Genomic DNA, 21,510 nt, shown 5'->3' on the forward strand with positions numbered 1-21,510 from the left:
GCATTCGGTTGCTATCTCATCGATCTATGCTGTATATCTATACAGCATAGATCTGTATGAGAGATCAGTGTTCTTATACTAGAAGTCCCCCAGGTGGGCTTCTAGTATAAGTAAAAGTAAAAAAAAAAGTGTTATTATTAGTAAAAAGCTCCCTTCCCTAATCAAAGTGTGAATCACCCCCCTTTTCCCATGTTATAAATAAAAATAAACAAACATGTTTGGTATCACAGCGTGCGTAATCGCCCGAACTATTAATTAATCACATTCCCGATCTCGCACGGTAAATAGCGTAAGCGCAAAAAAATCCCAAAGTGCAAAATTGTGCATTTTTTGGTTGCATCAAATCCAGAAAAAATGTAATAAAAAGCGATCAAAAAGTCGCATATGCGCAATCAAGGTACCGATAGAAAGAACACATCATGGCGCAAAAAAATGACACCTCATACAGCCCCATAGACCAAAGGATAAAAGTGCTATAAGCCTGGGAATGGAGCGATTTTAAGGAACATATGTTTGTTAACAATGGTTTAAATTTTTTACAAGCCATCAGATTAATAAAAGTTATACATGTTACATATCGTTGTAATCGTAATGACTTGAGGAACATATATAACATGTCAGTTTTACCCCAGGGTGAATGGCGTAAAAAAATACCTCCCATATATTAAAAAAAAGCGTTGTTTTTTTTTTTTCAATTTCACCACACATTGAATTTTTTCATGGTTTCGCAGTGTACTTTATGAAAAAATTCAGCCTGTCACTGCAAAGTACAATTAGGGGCGCAAAAAATAAGGGCTCATGTGGGTTTCTAGGTGGAAAAATGCAAGTGCTATGGCCTTTTAAGCACAAGGAGGAAAAAACGAAAACGCTAAAATTTAAATTGGCCCGGTCCTCTAAGGGTTAATAGTTATATTAATTATTATATTTGTATGATGCATTTGTTTTACTGGTGATATGCACACATCTGTGACAGGTATGCAAAAAAGATATACTGTCATTTGAACTGGGGTAAGTCTCACATTTTAGATAGCTGTCAACCAAACATTCATTCAGCCATTAGCTGTCTCTGATACACATACAGTGTACTTTGTATGCCAAGAAGAGAGCTAGCCTCTGCCAGACACCTTTAATAGCAGCTTTTCTTCATGATGGTAAAAGTATTGGGCCCATTCAAATTTCACCATTCTGTCTTCTGAGATCTTTCGAGAGTCAGAATACACCCATACACATAGAAAGGTTGGCTGATCTTGCTGAAATAAGCTGGACCAGATGAATTTAAGATGAGCATGATGTAAACAATGAATACTATTACTAATGCCAGCGTTCTTCAAGACTTTCTATTGACACTTGATGCTTACATGTTGTTTTGTGTGCAGTTGAAAGAAGTACGGTTCATGAATGCCAAGTTTTATTTGCAGGCACTACAAGCGCTCGTTTCTTATAGGATGTACAGAGGATGTCTGAATTTAGATGGCAGCTCAACATGTTTACCATGTAGAAGAGCCCCGTAACATATTGCAAACACTGAAGACCAGTGATTCGTGCTAAAAGATTAGTCATAGTGTATAAAGAGGGACTGTTATCTGTGTGGGACTGAACCATCACTAGATATCCAGTCTGCAGCATATAGTCATCCATTCTTCATATTATTAACACAGTATTCTGACCGACACATACCAACCTGTTTTAGACTGCAATTACACTGTATTGCAGAGGTATAGATAGTGGAGATTTCCTGACCTATACATCTGAGAGATGCCACTGTGCAGGGATACAATGGCATCCATCACCCATCGGCTTCCATGTTTAAAATAAAGTATAGACATGCAAAGCTGTAGAAGCTTTTTACTGGATGCCTTTGTATGAAATGACACAGCCAACTGTGCTTTTTCACATAGAAGTTATACTGATGTATTTCAGCACATCAAAGGGTAATAGGGCAAACTTTTGTCCAGTCAAATTTATGGGTGCCTGTACATACTTTTACATGTGTTCTGGGAGCTTTCCCTATGTATACGACAGAGACACATACTGTGTAAGGGTGGGTTCATACTGAGGAATTCTCGCAGATAAACTCCGCATAATTCCGTCGGCTGTCCGCGAGCACGGCCGCGCGCCTTTCCGCCGGCTCCATAGACACCATTCTATGGGCTGGCGTATTCCGCTATCCGACATGTCACTTCTTTCGGCGGATAGCGGAATACGCCGGCCCATAGAATGGTGTCTATGGAGCCGGCGGAAAGTCGCACGGCCGTGGGCGCGGACATACTGTGGAATTCCGCTGACATTATCCGCGAAAATTTCTTAGTATGAACCCACCCTAAAGAAAGAAAGAAGCTCAGCGGCACCCAGTGTTGTAAATTCACTTTTTCTACAGAACAAGTACAATGATAGGATGTGATTAATAAAGAAGTGAATTCACAATGGTGGGCACTGCGGAGCTCTTTTCTTTGTTTATATAGGCATATTGGACTTTACTTTGTTGCGATTGTGCAGCACTATAAGGACTGTTTAACCAAGACCAAGGTGATCTCACACTGGGGGTGTTTGCTATATTGGCGGTGTCAGCTCTTTTTATATTATACTGCAAAGAGCACAACAAAACGTGAAAGAATCCTTGCCATATAGTAAAGTGCAGGCTTTGGGTCAGTTGAAAGATTAGTCTAAGCTGCTGATAAGGCCCTACTGCACAGGAGACGCCAAGGAGGAAGGTATGTCTCTTACTCCTCCGCTCTGTTCCGGTGCAGTTAATCGTGTGCTCCACAGTCCAGTAAGACCATTAGGAGCACTGGGGCACCTGTTAGGAGTACTGCCTGCCCCAATATCGCTGATCTGCCCCCCCCCCCCCCCATCATAATGAATAGAGCAGGCCGAATCAGTGCTATGGGGGCGGGCAGTGCTTCTCACGGGTGCCCCAGTGCTCCTAACTGTCTTTCTTACCGGACCAACTAACTGCATCCTAACGCCACTGAGGAGAAAAGTAAGAAACACACCTTCTTCCTCAGCGTCTACTGTGCAATAAGGACATATGATCAGGTTAGATTCGTCTACATTCCACACAGATTTTGCCACACAGACATCTCAAAAGTTTTGATCAGCCAGGATCTGGGTTCATACCCCCATGGATTGTTAGATAGAGTTGGGGGAAGCACACTGCTTAGTGCTTCACTCTCTGGTTCGTTGCTGTCCATGTTTTGCTGCAGAAGAATCCAACTCCAGCAACATTAAGGGGAAAACAGGGAGTTAGGCACTTAGCCATGCGCTTCTCCTGGCTCTAACTAGTGATTGGTGTGGGTCTGGACATTCAGATCAAAACTGTTTTCATGTCTGTGTGTCATCAAAAGTTTTTTTTTTTGACATGTCATTAATGCTTCTAAGATGCAATTCACTTTCCAAACTGCTGCCAGCATTAATACCTGTTAAGTCAATAAGATGCCAAGTACTTTTCATATATCTGTCTGTGCTTCCAGATTGTAGAGAAATGCTTTTATTCTCCAGTGTCAAAGATAGAGATTGAGATAGAAGCCAGGGCCCAACAGTATGTAACAGAGTCTGCATTTTGGAATGTAATTTACAGTTGACAGATTCCTTTTATACCCCCCCCCCCCCAAACCGATGTACCATTGTGTTGCCGCACACTTTCCACGTGTGGTCCCATGGTCAAAATAGCTCTTGGTGCTATCCTTTTCATAAAAATTATCTTTTGAACTGAAGAAGCAGTGTCACCTCCGGATGAAAATATAAATTTTCTTTTCACTCTTTATTTATTGAAGTTTTTTAGTTTTTACAACAATACTTTAGGGAATACAGAGAGAAAAAGGGGGGGGGGAGGGGTCGGGCCCTCATTATAGATTTAGTTCAAAACTGTACATACTATGATACATAATATAGATATAAGTTACAGAGTCATAACAGTCATAACAGTCTTTTCTAGATATAAAATATAGAGAGGGTCTTAGGTGAGAGGGAGGGAGGGGGGGGGGGAACCAACAGAACCATGGGAGGGGGGAGGGGGAAGTTGTATAGGAAACAGAGGAGAAGAGAGGGAAGTAAGAGGGGGGGGGAGGGAGTGCTGCGTCCCACCATATCAAAGACTCAAGAACAAACATTTAAATGTAAACATTTAAAGTAAAATATCCATATACAGATATGTATTGTATATTATAAAACATACTACTTAGGATTGTTTACGTTTCAATAGGGCTATCCAAGGATTCCACACCTTTAAGTAGGCATCATGTGAGAAGTTCTGCCAACTAATAATTTCCTCCAGCCTTCTGGTATCCTCTACCCTTTCAATCCAATGAGATATTGATGGGGGGTTGGTAGACCTCCAATGGAGTGGGATAAGCATTTTGGCTACAGCCACCAAGTGGGTAATAAGAGAACGTTTATTCGGACAAAGAGAGGGGGTTGGTGCCCATTAGAGTACATATTCCGGGGAAAGTAAAAATATTAATTTTATAAAAGGGCAACAGGAGCTATTTGGACCCTAGGACCGTGGATGGAATGACTGCGGAACACAGTGGTACCAGCAGTTTTGAGGGGAGGGGTGACTGAGGAGTGTGGCTCTTGTTGATTTGGTATACAGCTTTACTAGGAGATTGTATAGGTGTCTTAATGGGAGCTTTTGTTGTTCACGATATAAGGGACATACATAACTACAATAGATGTATTAATATTGTAATGATCCAGGCACATTTTTTACATTTAAGTCTTTTAGATCCTTAAAAGTTTTAGAACCATTGATATTTGCTTTACATGATAGTTATGCATGATAAATATTGAAAATAATCAGAATTGCATCTCTTTTAAAGAAGCAACAGGAAAAACTTGAATCAGATCTAAAGAGAAGCAATGAAGAACTTGAACAAGATTTACAGCATCACCAGGTAAATCGTTTTAGAGAAGTATAACATTGGAAGGTTTTATAGACTGGAACGCGGAGTGGCACAGTCAGTACCAAGACACACTCCTAGTACATTGAGTGACGCGCTGCAGACCATAGCTGATCTTTCAAAAATGTTGAAAGACCACGATCAGCTGATATAGTGCATGTTGGCTGATCCTTGCCTTTTAACATGTGCTATAACAATGATTATCGGCCTAAACGGTTGGTAATCGGCCAAGTAAGGCTAGTAATGGGTCAGTGTAATAGGTCCCTAAGGTATCATATTTTCTTTTTCCCTTAATCTTCACAAGGAGGATGTTATCATTTAGATGCCATGGTTGCAGGTACCCAGCATAGTTGATAATTGAAGGTCTTATTGCTGATGGTGGTATGGGCTAAAGACATGGCCATTACAAATCCAGGTTGGTGGTAAGCGGATGAGCCAGAAGGTTAGGTAAGAGGTCCAACAAAGCTGGTCAGGGAGAAATGAAAACTAGAGAGTGGAAGGTCTGGGAATTCCCACATTGCATCACATTTTGAAACTGCAGCCGAGTCGAACATCACTAGTACATAAATCTATGGTGTCTTTTCATTATTTAAAGTGTAACTATCATTTAAAAAAAACTTCTGACATGTCATAAGTTTGCATTTATCGAGTTCTGAGTGCTGAGACCCCCGCCGATCCCTAGAACAAGGGGCAGACTCATTCAGCAGCATGCCCTCGGCCCCTTCATCTCTGCTGTAACTGCTAATACGAGCAGTCTGAGAAATTATAATGGGGGCCTATGGAATTTCCGGCCATTCTGTATACCATTCTGTAAACTCCCATTATAAAGCAGATCACTTGTATTACAAGTTTATAGTAGAGATGAATGGGCTGCTGAGTGCATCTGCCCATTTGTTCTAGCGATCGGTGGGGTTCTCAGCTATGACATGTCAGAATTTTTTTTAAATGATAGTTACACTTTAAGCTATAGTTTCAACTTTGAGGAGTTGTGCAAGATATTTAGTTGTAATTGTTAAAGGAGGATTCTACTTAAGACAAACTGCTTCTATTATTCTTATTAGGAGCAAGGTGCTGGAGAAACCAGTTCATTAATGCCTATTGATTATGATGGGTTCAACATATGATTCTCAAGCCCCTTCCTCTAAAGCGGAATATCTGTACATGGCAGTGTCCTGTAGCACACTTTTTTTTTTTTAAGTGGAAGGAATCACTGCTACAGGGAATGCAGTTCTCCCATTTCTGTAGAAATAGAACAAAAGTCTCTGCACACGTGTATGCACATGTTATGCCCAGATATTATTATTTGTATGTACATATAGTCCTCAACTATGTATACCATGCAGTTTGCTTTTGTATGTACAGAAGTAAAACTTTTTATGCAATAATTTGTCTTCAACATTTCTATGTTATTTATCTTCATTTATTTATGTTGCTGGTAAACTTTGTTTTCTAGAATCAAATTAACAAAATTGAAGCAGATTTGATAGTTGAAAAAAAAACCTTTGAAGAACAGAAGGCCAATGCCAAAAAGCATTTGAAGGAACTGCAACACAAATCAGCTGTGATAATTCAGGCAGCATTCAGAGCACATCGGGTATATAAAGTGTACACACCTATACTTATGCAGAAAAAAGAAGACCTAAAAAGAAAGCTAGAACTACAGCAAAAAATGGACATGGAGAAGAAAGAGCTAGAGCAGAAAATCAAGATGAAACTTGAGGAGAAAAGACGAAAGGATGAAGAAAAGAAACATAATGAAGAAATTCAAAAGAAAAAAATGGAAGAGGCCAAAAGGAAAGAGTTTTTGGAACAGGAAATGAGACATCGGGAATATGAGAAAAAGAAGAATGAAGAAAAAATTAGATTGGAAAAATCTAAAGAAGAAAAGAGGAATCAAGAAATGAACAGTCCCATGTATTCTTCTGGGAATGGAAACCCAGCTGAAAACGATTGCCTGAAAATGGCAAAAAGGACTGATGAGAAAGAGGAAAGGCCGGAAAAGCACAGCGGAATCCCTCAAGAAATAGATGTCAGAAAAAAGGTTAATACCAATGAGAAACGTCGAGTTTTGGAATGTACATCTGACATGAAACCTGAAGTTGTCAACAAAGCCTCAGAGGTAGATGCTCGTAGCTCCTTATTGGAACACAGTGAAGATTATAAGGATGTACAGAAGATTATAGAAACTGAAAGGCCTTCTTCTACATTGACTGAACTGCCAGTTACATCTACCGAGGGACTAATTCCCACAGTAAGCCACATTGATAAACAAGACATGAGCCAGATTATTGGAAACTTACAATGTCAAAACGTAGCCATAAATGATGGGGTTCTGTCGGACCAAGCTGAAGCAAAGAGATTAACATGGATGAAATCCTGCAAACCTTGGGCCAAGATTTTGAGGGATAATCAAAAGGTTGTGGTTAAAAAAGCAAGAACAAGGAAAAGCTCTGCAGCAAAACAGCTGCCTCCACTGAAGGAAGCCCTCATCCTGCAGAACACTCCATGGCAGTACTTGGAACAGGTAATGTCAGCCATTACTTTTTGCCATGCTCATGTTTTTATCATAGTGGTGACAGTGGTTATTGTGCTGTTGGTTGGCTGGTTCAGATCAGGTGCTTCTGAACTAATAATTCAAAACAGCATTAAATATTTGTTATGTAAAGTAAATCTGTCAGAGTTGCTGTAGGTAGACTGTTGTGGTAGAAGACATGCAATACCTTTATAGTGGCTGCGTAAGGGGAAAATTACTGTCCACTATTCTTTGATGTTAAACTCCACTTAAGACAAACCTTCAGCATCTGCATAAAAACTAGGCTTACAGGATAAAAACAGTTATATCCATAAAAGTACTTTCATCAGAAAAATGGAATGTCACAAATGAGAAGACAGACACAGCTCAGTCCATAAGATATACCGAACATTGCAAATGTGGACATATGAAAAAGAGTAGTATAGGATCATTTTCACACATCACGTTTACTTTTTTTTTTGCCTGTTTTTGCATTTGAGTAATTTTTTTACCTCCCCTGCAACTTTTTTAGCCATATATATACAATATATATATATATATATATATATATATATATATAATAAGAGTAAACGCAGCACTCAAGTGGCTAGGTCAGTGCTTCCCAACCTTTTCCACCTCGGGGCACACCTTGGAAAAAAAATTTCCTCGGGGCACCCCTACTAAATAATGTTCTACAAAATAAGAAAACCGTCATACAGTGACTCACAGGTGACATCTTCTTTGATCTGAGGAGTCACTTTCCCTTTTCCTCTCCATCCGCAATGATGATTTCTTCCAGCTACTTTTCATCTCTTCAGAACCTGCAAGACAAACAATTTAGGCTCCCCACATTTCTAGCAACTTGCAAATCATTTCTTCCTCCTGTCGGCTCCCAAAGTAACTGCGCTGTTTGGTGTTATGTGCAGTAAAGCGATTAGGAATGTGGGATGCCCCTGTATGTAGGATCCCCTGCTGTGCCCCCTGTATGTAGGATCCCCTGCTGTGATGAACTAATAATGCCCCCAGAGGTGCCCCCATGAACTAATAATGCCCTCAGAGGTGCCCCCATGAACTAATAATGCCCCCAGAGGTGGCCCCCATATACTAATAATGCCCCCAGAGGTGCCCCCATGAACTAATAATGCCCCCAGAGGTGCCCCTATATACTAATAATGCCCCCAGAGGTGCCCCATGAGCTAATAATGCCCCCAGAGGTGCCCCCATGAGCTAATAATGCCCCCAGAGGTGCCCCCATGAACTAATAATGCCCCCAGAGGTGGCCCCCATATACTAATAATGCCCCCAGAGGTGCCCCCATGAACTAATAATGCCCCCAGAGGTGCCCCATGAACTAATAATGCCCCCAGAGGTGCCCCCATGAACTAATAATGCCCCCATAGGTGCCCCCATATACTAATAATGCCCACAGAGGTGGCCCCCATATACTAATAATGCCCCCAGAGGTGGCCCCCATATACTAATAATGCCCCCAGAGGTGGCCCCCATATACTAATAATGCCCCCAGAGGTGCCCCCATATACTAATAATGCCCCCAGAGGTGCCCCCATGAACTAATAATGCCCCCAGAGGTGCCCCCATGAACTAATAATGCCCCCAGAGGTGCCCCCATGAACTAATAATGCCCCCAGAGTTGCCCCCATATACTAATAATGCCCTCAGAGGTGCCCCCATATACTAATAATGCCCCCAGAGGTGCCCCCCATGAACTAATAATGCCCCCTGCTCTGCCCCTTAAAAAAAACCCATCCTACTCACCTAATCCAGGCTGTGGCTGCAGGAAGCAGCTCTCCTCCTCCTCTTCGGGCTCCTCTGCGAGCCGCGGGGACGGGACTTCCGGCAGGCGTGATGACGTCATATCATCACGCCTGCCGGAGAGGTCACGTCCCGGCCTCCCATAGGCTGCTGGCATGAAGTGCCGGCGGCCTATGGGAGTGAATATAGGAGCAGAACGCTGACACTTCCTGCTCCTATATTCTGATTACTTTAATGTGGGTGGAACATCAAAGCGCTCTGTGCATCCCGAGAAGCTGCGCGGCCGCAGCTTCTCTGGATGCTTAAAGAGACATCGTGCATTTCCCACCGGGATCCCGTGGCACCCCTGGCGGGTTCTCCCGGCACACCAGTGTGCCGCGGCACCCCGGTTGGGAAACGCTGGGCTAGGTGCTATGCAGTACATACCAGTGATCACCTGGTATAGGATAGTATCAAAAGTATAGAGATACCGCAGAACTCCAGGAGAGACTGCTTGAAAAAGCTCTCTGGAGCACGAAACGACCACAAAAGCTGCTGGAGAACGTAACGTTGCGGTTTGGGGAAATAAACACGTGTTGAATTCTACTCCTGGAGTGCTGCAGTATATATATATATATATATATATATATATATATATAGTACAGACCAAAAGTTTGGACACACCTTCTCATTCAAAGAGTTTTCTGTATTTTCATGACTATGAAAATTGTAGATTCACACTAAAGGCATCAAAACTACAAATTAAAACATGTGGAATTAGATACTTAACAAAAAAGTGTGAAACAACTGAAACTATGTTTTATATTCTAAGTTCTTCAAAGTAGCCACCTATTGCTATGATTACTGCTTTGCACTCTTGGCATTCTTTTGATGAGCTTCAAGCGGTAGTCACCGGACATGGTCTTCCAACAGTCTTGAAGGAGTTCCAAGAGATGCTTAGCACTTGTTGGCCCTTTTGCCTTCACTCTGCGGTCCAGCTTACCCCAAACCATCTTGTAGGACCCAATCACTCTCCTTCTTGGTCACATAACCCTTACACAGCCTGGAAATGTTTTTGGGGTCATTGTCCTGTTGAAAAATGAATAATGGTACTACTAAACGCAAACCGGGTGGAATAGCATGCTGCTGCAAGATGCTGTGATAGCTATGCTGGTTCAGTATGCCTTCAATTTTGAATAAATCCCCAACAGTGTCAACCAGCAAAGCACCCCGAAACCATTACACCTCCTACTCCATGCTTCACGGTGGCAACCAGGCATATAGAGTCCATGCGTTCACCTTTTCTGCGTCACACACAGACAAGGTGGTTGGAACCAAAGATCTCAAATTTGGACTCGTCGGACCAAAGCACAGATTTCCACTTGTATAATGTCCATTCCTTGTGTTCTTTTACCAAAACAAGTCTCTTCTGCTTGTTGCCTGTCCTTAGCAGTGGTTTCCTAGCAGCTATTTTACCATGAAGGCTGCTGCACACAGTCTCTTCTTACCAGTTGATGTAGAGATGTGTCTGCTGCTAGAACTCTGTGTGGCATTGACCTGGTCTCTAATCTGAGCCGCTGGTAACCTGTGATTTCTGAGGCTGGTGACTCGGATGAACTTCTCCTCCGCAGCAGAGGTGACTCTTGGTCTTCCTTTCCTGGGGTCCTCATGTCAGCCAGTTTCTTTGTAGCGCTTGATGGTTTTTGCAACTGCACTTGGGGAGACTTTCAAAGTTTTCCCAATTTTTCGGACTGACTGACCTTAATTTCCTAAAGTAATGATGGCCACTCATTTTTCTTTACTTAGCTGCTTTTTTCTTGCCATAATACAAATTCTAACAGTCTATTCAGTAGAACTATCAGCTGTGTATACACCTGACTTCTGCACAACACAACTGGTGGTCTCAACCCCATTTATAGGGCAAGAAATCCACTTATTACACCTGACAGGGCACATCTGTGAAGTGAAAACCATTTCGGATGACTACCTCTTGAAGCTCATCAAGAGAATGCCAAGAGTGTGCAAAGCGGTAATCAAAGCAAAAGGCTGCTACTTTGAAGAACCTAGAATATAAGACATATTTTCAGTTGTTTTACACGTTTTTGTTAAGTATCTAATTCCACATATGTGAATTCATAGTTTTGATGCCTTCAGTGTGAATCTCTCTTTTTCATAGTCATGAAAATACAGAGAAGGCGTGTCCAAACTTTTGGTCTGTACTGTGTGTGTGTGTATATATATATATATATATATATATATATATATATATATATATATATATATATTTATTTATTTTTTTATACAGTTTTTTTCAAGTAGGGTATTTTTGGGCATGTTTACTAGAGATGAGCCCAACTCTTGCAAGCTCAAGTCTGATTGTTTAGCATTTGAAAACCATTGGCTGCAGCCTTAGGGAGTCCAGGAAAAAATGGATACAGCCTATGGCAGTGTCCATGTTTTCCAGGACTTCCTAGGGCAGCAAACAACTTCTTTAGCCACTGGTATTAAAATGCTGAACGGTCGGACTTGAGCATGCAAGAGTTGCGCTAATCTCTAATGTTTACGAATTACTTACCAAATGTTGCTGTATTGGGGCACACACTTGCTCCAGATGTAAAATTAAGAACAGTTTTTCTATTACATAGTACAAGAACATTACTTAGATAATTCTGTTAGTCTGTTTGAGCAGAAAATACGTAATCTAACTTTTGTTTTGTTCAGCTTGCCTGCCTATGACCTGCATATCCAGTTGTGGAGCAGCAGTTTCCTGGTTCTCCCTGCTTGCATGACACATATGCATGTAGTTATGACAGGCTCATAGTGTTTCCACTCTCATGTTGGCCAAGGTTCCGAACATTAACTGTGACTGCACTGCCTTTATTACACAGTGTATTTGCTTAGATGAAATAGTAAATGTTTACTGATTTTAGCCTGAAAATAATTACAGACTGTAATGTCCAGAACATGTTTTTATACTTTATTCTACAAAATAGAAAGCACAGGAAATTGAAAGTTTTGTGGTTTTGCAGCAAGTAATATCCTAAGTGTGTATAATTTAGGTACATAATGTATTAAAAACACATATGGAGACACATTGTAAAAGTACCAATTGGCACTTTAGCCCGTGTTTAGATGAATCTGCAAAATTGTTTCCAGTTCTGTGCACTGTGCCCTTACAGTGATATGTGTGTTGCGGCAGTGAAATGAAAATGAGTTTTGTTCCATAACAATGTGACAGGTGTGATTACATAAGTATCTTATGCTTTATGATCTAGCTGTAACACAGATCTGCCATCTGTCTGAAGCAGCATTCAAAGACACATTCCCAAAAGATCTTTCTAAAAGGCTGTGTTTAGAAAAAAATCATTATTTTCTTCCTCTGCCAAGTTGCTAACCACTTGCTGACCGCCCATAGACTTTAAATGCCCAGGCAGTCACCCTTACAAAGTTTGCTGAGGCATAGGCATTGAGGAGCGCTGCATACACAGATCACCATGAGCCATACATAAGCCTTCCTGTTTCCGATCCTTACAATCATGTGAATGCTGGGTACCAGGTTGCTGCAGGAACTTCTGTGTATTAGCAGACCCAGCTCAGCAGTAAATGTCAGGGACTGCAATAAAACAAATGGATTACACTGTCAGAATGCCCCCACAAATATAGTAAAGAAATAAACATAAAACAACAACAAAAAAAGAGAATGGCTCAAACAAAAGATTCTGGCCAAACCTCCTATATACAAGTATTTTGGCGAAAAAATCGTAAAAGCTTCCAAATCTGGGCCTTCTAAAAAAAAGTGGGTTTCTGCATTTTTCTGGCACAAACAATAGAAATCTTACAGAGATGGCAGAGATGACTGGGGAAGTGGATTTGTTAAAGGGGTAGTGCGGTGCTACACATTTATTCACTGAATGACACACATTACAAAGTTATACAACTATGTAATATGTGTTATTTAAGTGAATGGACCCCTTCCCCGTGCTCCTCCTATAACTATGCTAAGCCAATCACGGCTGAGCAGCTGATGACGCGCTGGAGGAGGGCTGAAGCGGTCCGGCAGGCCTCCTGAAGATTAGGTCATTGTCCCAAGATGGCGGCCGGGGTCGACAGTAATTATGTGAGTATAATACACCACACTTCCGGGGGTAGGGGGAACACGGGAAAGGGGGCTATACATTTAAATAGCACACATTACATAGTTGTATAACTTTTTAATGTGTGTTATTTAGTGAATAAATGTGTAGCACCGCACTACCCCTTTAGGGTATGTGCACACTGAGGAATTCAGACGGAACCTCCATCACGGAATTCCCAGCTGCAGCGGGCGCTTGTCTCCGCTCATGTCATAGACTCCATTCTATGCACGGGCGGATTCCTTCCTCCTTCCAAAGAATGAACTTGATCATTCTTTGGACGGAGGAAGGGATCCGCCCGTGCATATAATGGATTCTATGACACGGGCGGAGATGCGCGCGCACGCTGCAGTCAGCGAGCGGGTGCGAGCTAGGATTTTCGCAACGGAGGTTCTGTCGGAATTTCTCAGTGTGCACATACCCTTAAGAAGCTAGGGGTAGAGCATTGCATATCTAGGCTGCTGTTGCAGAATAAACAGTGGAGGAGGTCTCCTTACAGCCAAAGAGCCCTAAAGTAAAGTTTGTGAGAAGGAGTCAGGCAATGGATGACCTTTTGGACACCTTTATACATTTCCCACAGTAGACTGAATATGATGACAGAATATCTGATCATGTCAAGTGAGAAGCTTTTGGGATTTCCTTATTCCTTGCATTTTCAGCTGGGAGAGAGTTGTGGATTTGCCAAGGGCAGGACTCTTAATAGATCATTGTCTTGGACACTTTGGATTTTTCATACAATAATTATTGCAATGTAAGACACAATGTGCATAATACTAAAGGGGTACGCCAGAAAAAAAAAAAAAATTCAACTGGTGTCAGAAAGTTATACAAATTTGTAAATTACTTTTGTTAAAAATCTCAATCCTGCAGGTAGCTATCAGCCGCTGTATGTCCTGCAGGAAGTGGTATATTTTTTCTAGTCTGACACAGTGCTCGCTGCCTTACAGCAACTGCCCAGAACAGTAGCAAATCCCCATAGAAAACCTCTTGTGATCTAGACAGTACCTATCACGGACAGAGTTGGCAGCAGAGAGCACTGTATCAGAGTGAAAAGAATACAGCAGTTCCTGCAGGACATACAGCAGCTGATAAGTACTTATTGGAAGTGATTTCCAAATTTGTATCACTTTCTGACACCTGTTGATTTAAAAATATTTTTTTTTCCCACTGGAGTAACCCTTTAAGTGGGAAACTCATTGGGATTTTGTATTCATATTGTTAGTGGGTTTTTTGTTTGTTTTTTTAGCAATTTAGTGAAATATAGCTATCTGGCATTATTTTGTTTCATCTCTTGCTTCTAGTAGATTGATGGACTTATTTTGGAAATATTGGTTTAGCATTTTAAATATTTGTATCCTTGTGTTTAGGAAACAATAGAGAGGCTGTAAAAGCCTTAGCTAATTCTACTGAGCCATAACCTCAACCAAGCAACTTCAATGAATAGAGTGAAGTCCTAAGAACACAGATGTTTGTGTTACACTGAATGTGGGCTGTTTCCACTATGCTATATGAATGATATACAGTTAGATAAAGCATTGCTTAAAGGGTATAATATACTTTGAAAAAAATGCTATAAATCTCTTTTCTAGATACTTCTATATATTCATTAAAAAGTAAATCATCCTGTCATTGCTTTTCCATGTGTCGCGTTTCATTAGAACATTTTCCATAGTATATAAGCTTTAGTTTTGCATATCAAAGGAGAAACATTTTATGTTGTGTAGAAAAACAGACACGTCTTTCAGCTTCAGTAATAAAAGAAATGATTCCAATATGTCATGATGTGTGTGGTTATAGTTCTTCATTTGAAGAAAATGATCATAGCCGGAATCTCTCTAAACAAGCTTATCCAAGCTCGCCATGCCATATGACACTATAACTAGCAACATCTTACTGATGCTTGGAAAAATATTAATACCTTCTCGAATTTATAGTGTTTTGGGATTGAACTTGAGCAAGACATTCAAGGAAACTTCCTTTTGATTAAAAATACCTGGGGGATAGAGTTGCTTCCTAAATCATAGAATGTGTAACTAAAGTCAAGGGAAAATATTGGATAAAGAACACTTCAGTTGTCGCAGGTTGGAGAGTAATAAAAAAAAAAAATTTGAGCCCATGTGCAACAAAGGCTATGAGTTGTTTGACAAATCTGTCGCACTTAAAGACTGTCTAGTTTTTTGGTGCAAAGTTTACACCATCCATTACTTGCCTTGAAGTCCACCTTAATTTTCAGCCCGTTGCATTTTTTTGGTGCAAAATAGACCACGCACCATTTTCGCATAAACCCCACCTCTTTTTGGGACCAGAAGGGAAAGTGTCTAAAATGCATAATGAATGCGGAGAAAAGTCCTGTGTGCCACTTTTTCTGGTGGAGTCACATTAGTAAATCTGTAGGCAAAAATTTAAAAAGAATAGTACTCACAAAATAGCGCTGTCCCAAGAATCCAAAAATAACCAGGAAATTAAATCAATGTTGAAATTTATTGTAAGAGCACAAAGTTTACGCGTTTCAGGAGTTTTAACATTCTCCCTTCATCAGAACAGTGCAGCAAGTTCTGATGAAGGGAGAATGTTAAAACTCCTGAAACGCGTAAACTTTGTGCTCTTACAATTTCAACATTGATTTAATTTCCTGGTTATTTTGGGATTCTTGGGACAGCGCTATTTTGTGAGTACTATTCTTTTTACATTTTTGCCTACTCTGTCACACGGGCCCCATTTTTTGGGAGAATCCCGTTCCTGGTACCTGTGGCTTGCAGTCCCTTATCCTGTCCATCACCAGACTCACACGGATTTTGAGCGACCCCATCGGGGTGATATGCACACAGCCCAAGGGGCTTAAAGGTGAGTGTAACCATTACACTCCTTTATTCCTGGTCCCATCACGGTTAGACACGAGGCCCCGGTGCCCTTGTTTTTTATTGTCTTTATTTAGTTTATTAGTAAATCTGGGCCTATGCGTTTCTGCTGCACATTGGAGGTACTCTATGGGGGACATTTATTAAAAGTCTAAAAGCCTTTTTAGGCGCAGATTAGCCGGATCGATCTTAAAATATTTGCAAATGGTGTTTTTGCGTATATATTTTGTTTGCATCGGGCCCATCTGCGTCTCTTGCGCCGGGGGGAGGGGCATAACATGGGGTGCAGCAGCATGCAGAGGGCAATACGCAAATTGACATTCCTCATGGTTTTTGTATGGATTGCTTTATCCGAATCAGCAATTGTTAAAAAAAAAAAAGGATACCCAAGGATACCCAAACTTCCGGATAAGGAGTCAGCCCTGCCGCTTTTCTAGCTCTGACAGGTATCCTTTAAGGGATATTCCAGCATGGCAAAATTTTGCTGCTGTAAAGCCTGTCTCTAAACACCACTGTTAAAAGCAGTTTAGGATGACTGATATTATTTAATTTTATGTTGCGAATATATGGAATGTATTTTATTTTACTGCTTGTTGCTATGAACCAACCCATCTCCCAGTCATGTATATTTTGTTTGATTTCTAGGTTACCACAGTGACTCTTCATGACTTGCCAGGCTGCAGTCTGTCTACATTATCAAAATGTGTAAACCTAAAATTTCTGTCATTGAGACGCTGTGGATTAACTGCACTTGATGGATTAAGTAACTGCAAAGCATTGCAGTACATAGATGCTCGGGTACGTCTTAACCCTTCTGTTTACATACCGTTTCTCTGTATCTGGTTTTTTTTTTGTTGTTTTTTTTTTTGCTCTTTCGCTGTAAAGGTTAGAATGTATTTTAGGTTCACCTACAAGTTTCACCTACAAGCCAAATATCCCTAATTTTTTGGGAGTAGTGTATATACAATAAATAGTATATTGATCTTTGTGTGTAATATCATAGTAAAAACTGAACAAATTTCTCTGAACACTTTAATAAAACTACTCATCACTACTGTTATAATATGATTGACATTGGTACTATCTCTTACAGAGCTGAGAATTTCCTCTATAGAGGGCCAATGTAAATTGGGGATATTGGAGGAAAAAAACAAAGAAATATAACAAAATAAATAAATATAGCAATGACAAAAACTGTAAGGTCTAGTTCACACTGAGCAAAAACGGCGGCATTCCTCAGCGGAGCTATCCCCCGTGCTCAGTGTACTGCAGTATCTGTATAGAAGCGCGCGCCTCCGCTTCCTCCCCTCTCCGCTCAAACACTTGACATGTCAATTCTTTGAGCGGAGATCGGCGGCAGCAGAGGCGCACAAGCGTTTCCATACAGATACTGCAGGACACTGAGCGCGGCTGAGAGGAATTCCGCCATCTTTGCTCAGTGTGAACTGGGTCTAAATGTGTGACTCTGTGTTTAGCTACAAAACCTCTGCATTTGTAAGGGTCCCTGTACACACACAGATTATCTGACAGATTTTTGCAGCCAAAGCCAGGAACAGACTATAAACAGGGAACAGGTCATAAAGGAAAAACTGAGCTTTCTCCTCTTTTCAAATCCATTCCAGGTTTTGGCTGCAAAAATCTGCCAGATAATCTGCCAGATATCTGTGTGTGTAAAGGCACGCTAAGACAATGGTTGCTGTTATAAGGGACCATTATTTCATAAATATCATTGAACCCTTTTTGCACAGGAAAACTCCATAAGCATTATTAATTGTGAAGGCTTGGAGAACCTAGCTGGGCTACTGTTGAGTAAGAACCAAATCACATCAATTCATGGAATAGAAGATTGCAAAAACCTTATGACTTTGGAACTGTCATTCAACTCAATAACCAGAATTGGTAATTTATTTACATTTGTTCTATAAACATTTAAATTTTAAAGTGTGCCTATTCTTTATTTTTTTATTTTCAAAATATCTCATGCCAGTTAATTAAGCTTTGTAACATATCTTGTTAAAAAGAATGTTTTCTTCGCTACATATGAGACTCATCTTTAACCATTTTTGGCTATTGCAATTTTTATTGGTGTATATTACAGATGAGCGAACCGGGTTCGGGTTCGAGTCCATCCGAACCCGAATGATCGGCATTTGATTAGCTGGGGCTGCTGAAGTTTGATAAAGCTCTAAGGTTGTCTGGAAAACATGGATACAGCCAATGACTATATCCATGTTTTCTACATAGCCTTTGGGCTTTACCCAACTTCAGCAGCCACCGCTAATCAAATGCCGAATGTTCGGGTTCGGATGGACTCGAGCATGCTCCAGGTTCGCTCATCTCTAGTGTATATATATAATAGGTTCACATTCATGATACTTGATGGTCAATGCTCAACCTGTCCCTGCATAATGACCTCTGCACAGGTCACAGAGCATGACTAGGAAACTCTCCCATACAAGTGCATAACGTCAGCCATGTCTACAGGCTTGCTGCATAGCAACTATCTAAATGCTGTTAAAATCAGCTCCAGAAATTTATATAGAAAAAAGAACACGTTTCAATATCTGTTGTTGGTGATCATTAAAAAAAAGGTGATGTATTTATTTTATGAAGTGTCAGAGCCTCTCACTGAGGGATTAGAGGATAGAGCCTGAGGAAGCATAGGATGAAGCAGGGGGAAAGGTACACACAAGCCCATGAATACACGAGACTCGCCTGCTGCACAGGTCATCTAGTGGTTATTAGACTTTCTCATACCAGTATGTGATTGTAAGCAGGTCTGTCTAGACTTTTTAGCGTTTGAAGTCCTAAACACTGTGCTGTGCATGTGTTCTCACATTTCAGATGGTTTTGTCAGTGATGTTGTACATGTAATGATACACCTACTACCAAACCTAAGAATCTTAAAGAAGAATTGCAGCTAAATGTAAAAAGTCCAAGTCAGGCAGGGGTGGGGGGTGGAGGTGGGAACATAATAAAGAACTAGTACTTACCTGTCTCCATGCCCCCACAGCCACAGCACCACCAGCTTACTGTCAGCCTCTGGTCTCTAGTTTTCTTTCAGTTCCTGTGTCATCATTACCCACAGGAACTACCTGCTCAGCCAGTCAGTGGCTGCTGTTGTGGTGTCCCGTCTCAGTCATTGTCTGGCTGTGTGGGCATTTCTGAGCCAAATTGTGACTTCACAGGACCAGGGGCATGAAGATAGTTAAGTTTAATTTCTTTATTATGTTCCCACCACCCCCTGCACAACCTTTTTTACATCTGTCTACCCCCTTTTTTAACATTGAGTTCTTCTTTAAAAGTCGGAGTTGTGTAACAATGTAAAGATCAAGACTGAGGACAATGATTAGGGTAAGAGTAATATTATTTCTTAAGGGTCCATTCACATGTACAGAATCATCTGCAGATTTGATACTTTGTCCAATCATTTAGTTATATTGATATCTGCAGCATAAAACCTGCTGCAGACCCTGTACATGTGAATGGACCCCAAAAGAAGGTTGTTCTGAAGAGACTGTGATGTTCTGCAGCCACAGGGATATGGCACGGTATAATATATACTGTAGCTGCTGGAGAACCTCTATGTTTCACGGTGTATTCCACATTGTCCATCACGGTATATAACTATGCCGGTGGACAGCCAAATCCAAACTCAGCTGTCTAGGCATGATGATAACCTTGGTTTTGCAACAGCTGGAGGCCACAGTTTGGAGACCCATGATCTATAGAATTAGTGCAGCTCCACAGAGCAATCCCAGTAACCACCCGAACAGAGGCCAAAGTGACACTCTTTTGGCCTTCATCAGGCAATGGGGTTCAGTGGATATGTTTACCATATATGTTGGGGCTTTCCTAAATGGTAAAGAGGTGCTGTTAGCATAGCTGTAGAGCAAAGATGAAGCACTATGTGTCAGTCAGCGGTGCGTACCTTGGCACAGGGCTTCCTGTGTCATGCAGAAGTAATCTGCCACATACTCCTTCTGTAGGAAGAAATAAGCAAGGCCTATGTAGAAAAGCACATCTCTGAAAATCTGAAATCATATATGTCTTTTACTAATGTTTTTTATATACTTATATTTTTTTAGCTGGACTAGAGTCTCTGAGAAAACTTCAGTGGCTAGTCTTGGATCATAACCAGCTGATATCCACTAAGACCCTTGAGACAACACCTCTTCTAACCTTTTTGGACTGTTCATACAATTATCTTACTGAACTTGAAGGAATTCAGAACTCTGGCCTCCTGCAGGTTCTAAAGTTACAAGGAAATAATTTGTCAGAGGTAAATCTTTTTGAATGCATAACATGAAATGTTACTATAAAGGGTTACATTTGCAGACTATGTTGGTCCACTGTATACATAATATCATTTTAATTTACATGGTTGTTACTATAAAGCTGGAGCTAATTTATTCTGCTGAAAAGGGTTTCCCAGGGCTCTTTTATTGATGGCTTATTCTCAGGATAATCTGATTGAGGGGCTGGTTATATAACTGGCACTTCCGCCTGCCTCAGTGTGTCATAGCATCTCAATGGGAGAGCGCCCGCTCCTCCGCAGCCACCGCTCTCCGCTTAAAGAAGTGACATGTCACCTCTTTGAGCAGAGAGCGGCAGCAGTGAAGAAGCGCGCACCCTCTCATTCACTCACAGCAGGACACTGAGTGGAAGAGCTCCGCCATTCTGCCGTATTTGCTCAGTGTGAACATATCTTAAGGCTCTGTTCAATTTCTATGCAGGTGCCACTGAGCAAAGTACAGATGTATCTTTAAATGCGCTTGACAGACCAAAAAAATCTTTTTGTTTCCAGATTCCTAGACTGGATAATCACGTTCTCATGAGAGAGTTGTACCTGGATGACAATAACCTAACAACGCTGACAGACTTGTCATTGTATTGGTTACCTTTGCTGCAAGTTTTGTCAGTATCACAAAACAGGTAAAAATTACCACATATATATAGTGTTGACCTCGTAAATGGAATCAGTCATCACATTTATGCTGTGCTTTCTCTGGGCAGCATGAAGTAGTGATGTATTGATGTACTGATTTCAGTGTCTGCTAGCTTTGAATAGCTGTCAGTCTGTTAATAGGAGTCTGAAATTGTAAGGAGGTATGGGCTTCCCCAAACCCGCCAATTATTGACTGGTTTCTCTCTATTCATTGCATAGGTAGAAAGCTGTCAATCAGCGATAGACAAATATGTGGTCCTGCAGCCAGTTAATTCATTAGACTAATGCACGACTAAAACACGAGGTGATTATTGGCCCGATCGTACGATTACCGATTTCAAAGTAACGATTTTTTTTTTATAACGATCAGCGTTTAGACGGTACGATATATCGTACGGAAAAATCGCTT

General features: G+C 41.0%; 1 protein-coding gene across 3 annotated transcripts in view; it reads left to right on the forward strand.

The window, feature by feature from the left end:
- Nucleotides 1-21,510, forward strand: part of LRRIQ1 (leucine rich repeats and IQ motif containing 1) — a 112,963-nt gene that overhangs the window by 14,494 nt on the left and 76,959 nt on the right. For all 3 annotated transcript variants that reach the window (XM_069974090.1, XM_069974101.1, XM_069974107.1), the window contains 6 exons: nucleotides 4,818-4,892; nucleotides 6,352-7,422; nucleotides 16,799-16,951; nucleotides 17,902-18,052; nucleotides 20,242-20,435; nucleotides 20,961-21,088. In XM_069974090.1, coding sequence (XP_069830191.1) covers nucleotides 4,818-4,892; nucleotides 6,352-7,422; nucleotides 16,799-16,951; nucleotides 17,902-18,052; nucleotides 20,242-20,435; nucleotides 20,961-21,088 — 1,772 coding nt within the window. The remainder of the gene's footprint in view (nucleotides 1-4,817; nucleotides 4,893-6,351; nucleotides 7,423-16,798; nucleotides 16,952-17,901; nucleotides 18,053-20,241; nucleotides 20,436-20,960; nucleotides 21,089-21,510) is intronic.

The sequence above is a fragment of the Dendropsophus ebraccatus genome, chromosome 1, assembly GCF_027789765.1.
Source record: "Dendropsophus ebraccatus isolate aDenEbr1 chromosome 1, aDenEbr1.pat, whole genome shotgun sequence".
Lineage (NCBI taxonomy): Eukaryota > Metazoa > Chordata > Amphibia > Anura > Hylidae > Dendropsophus > Dendropsophus ebraccatus.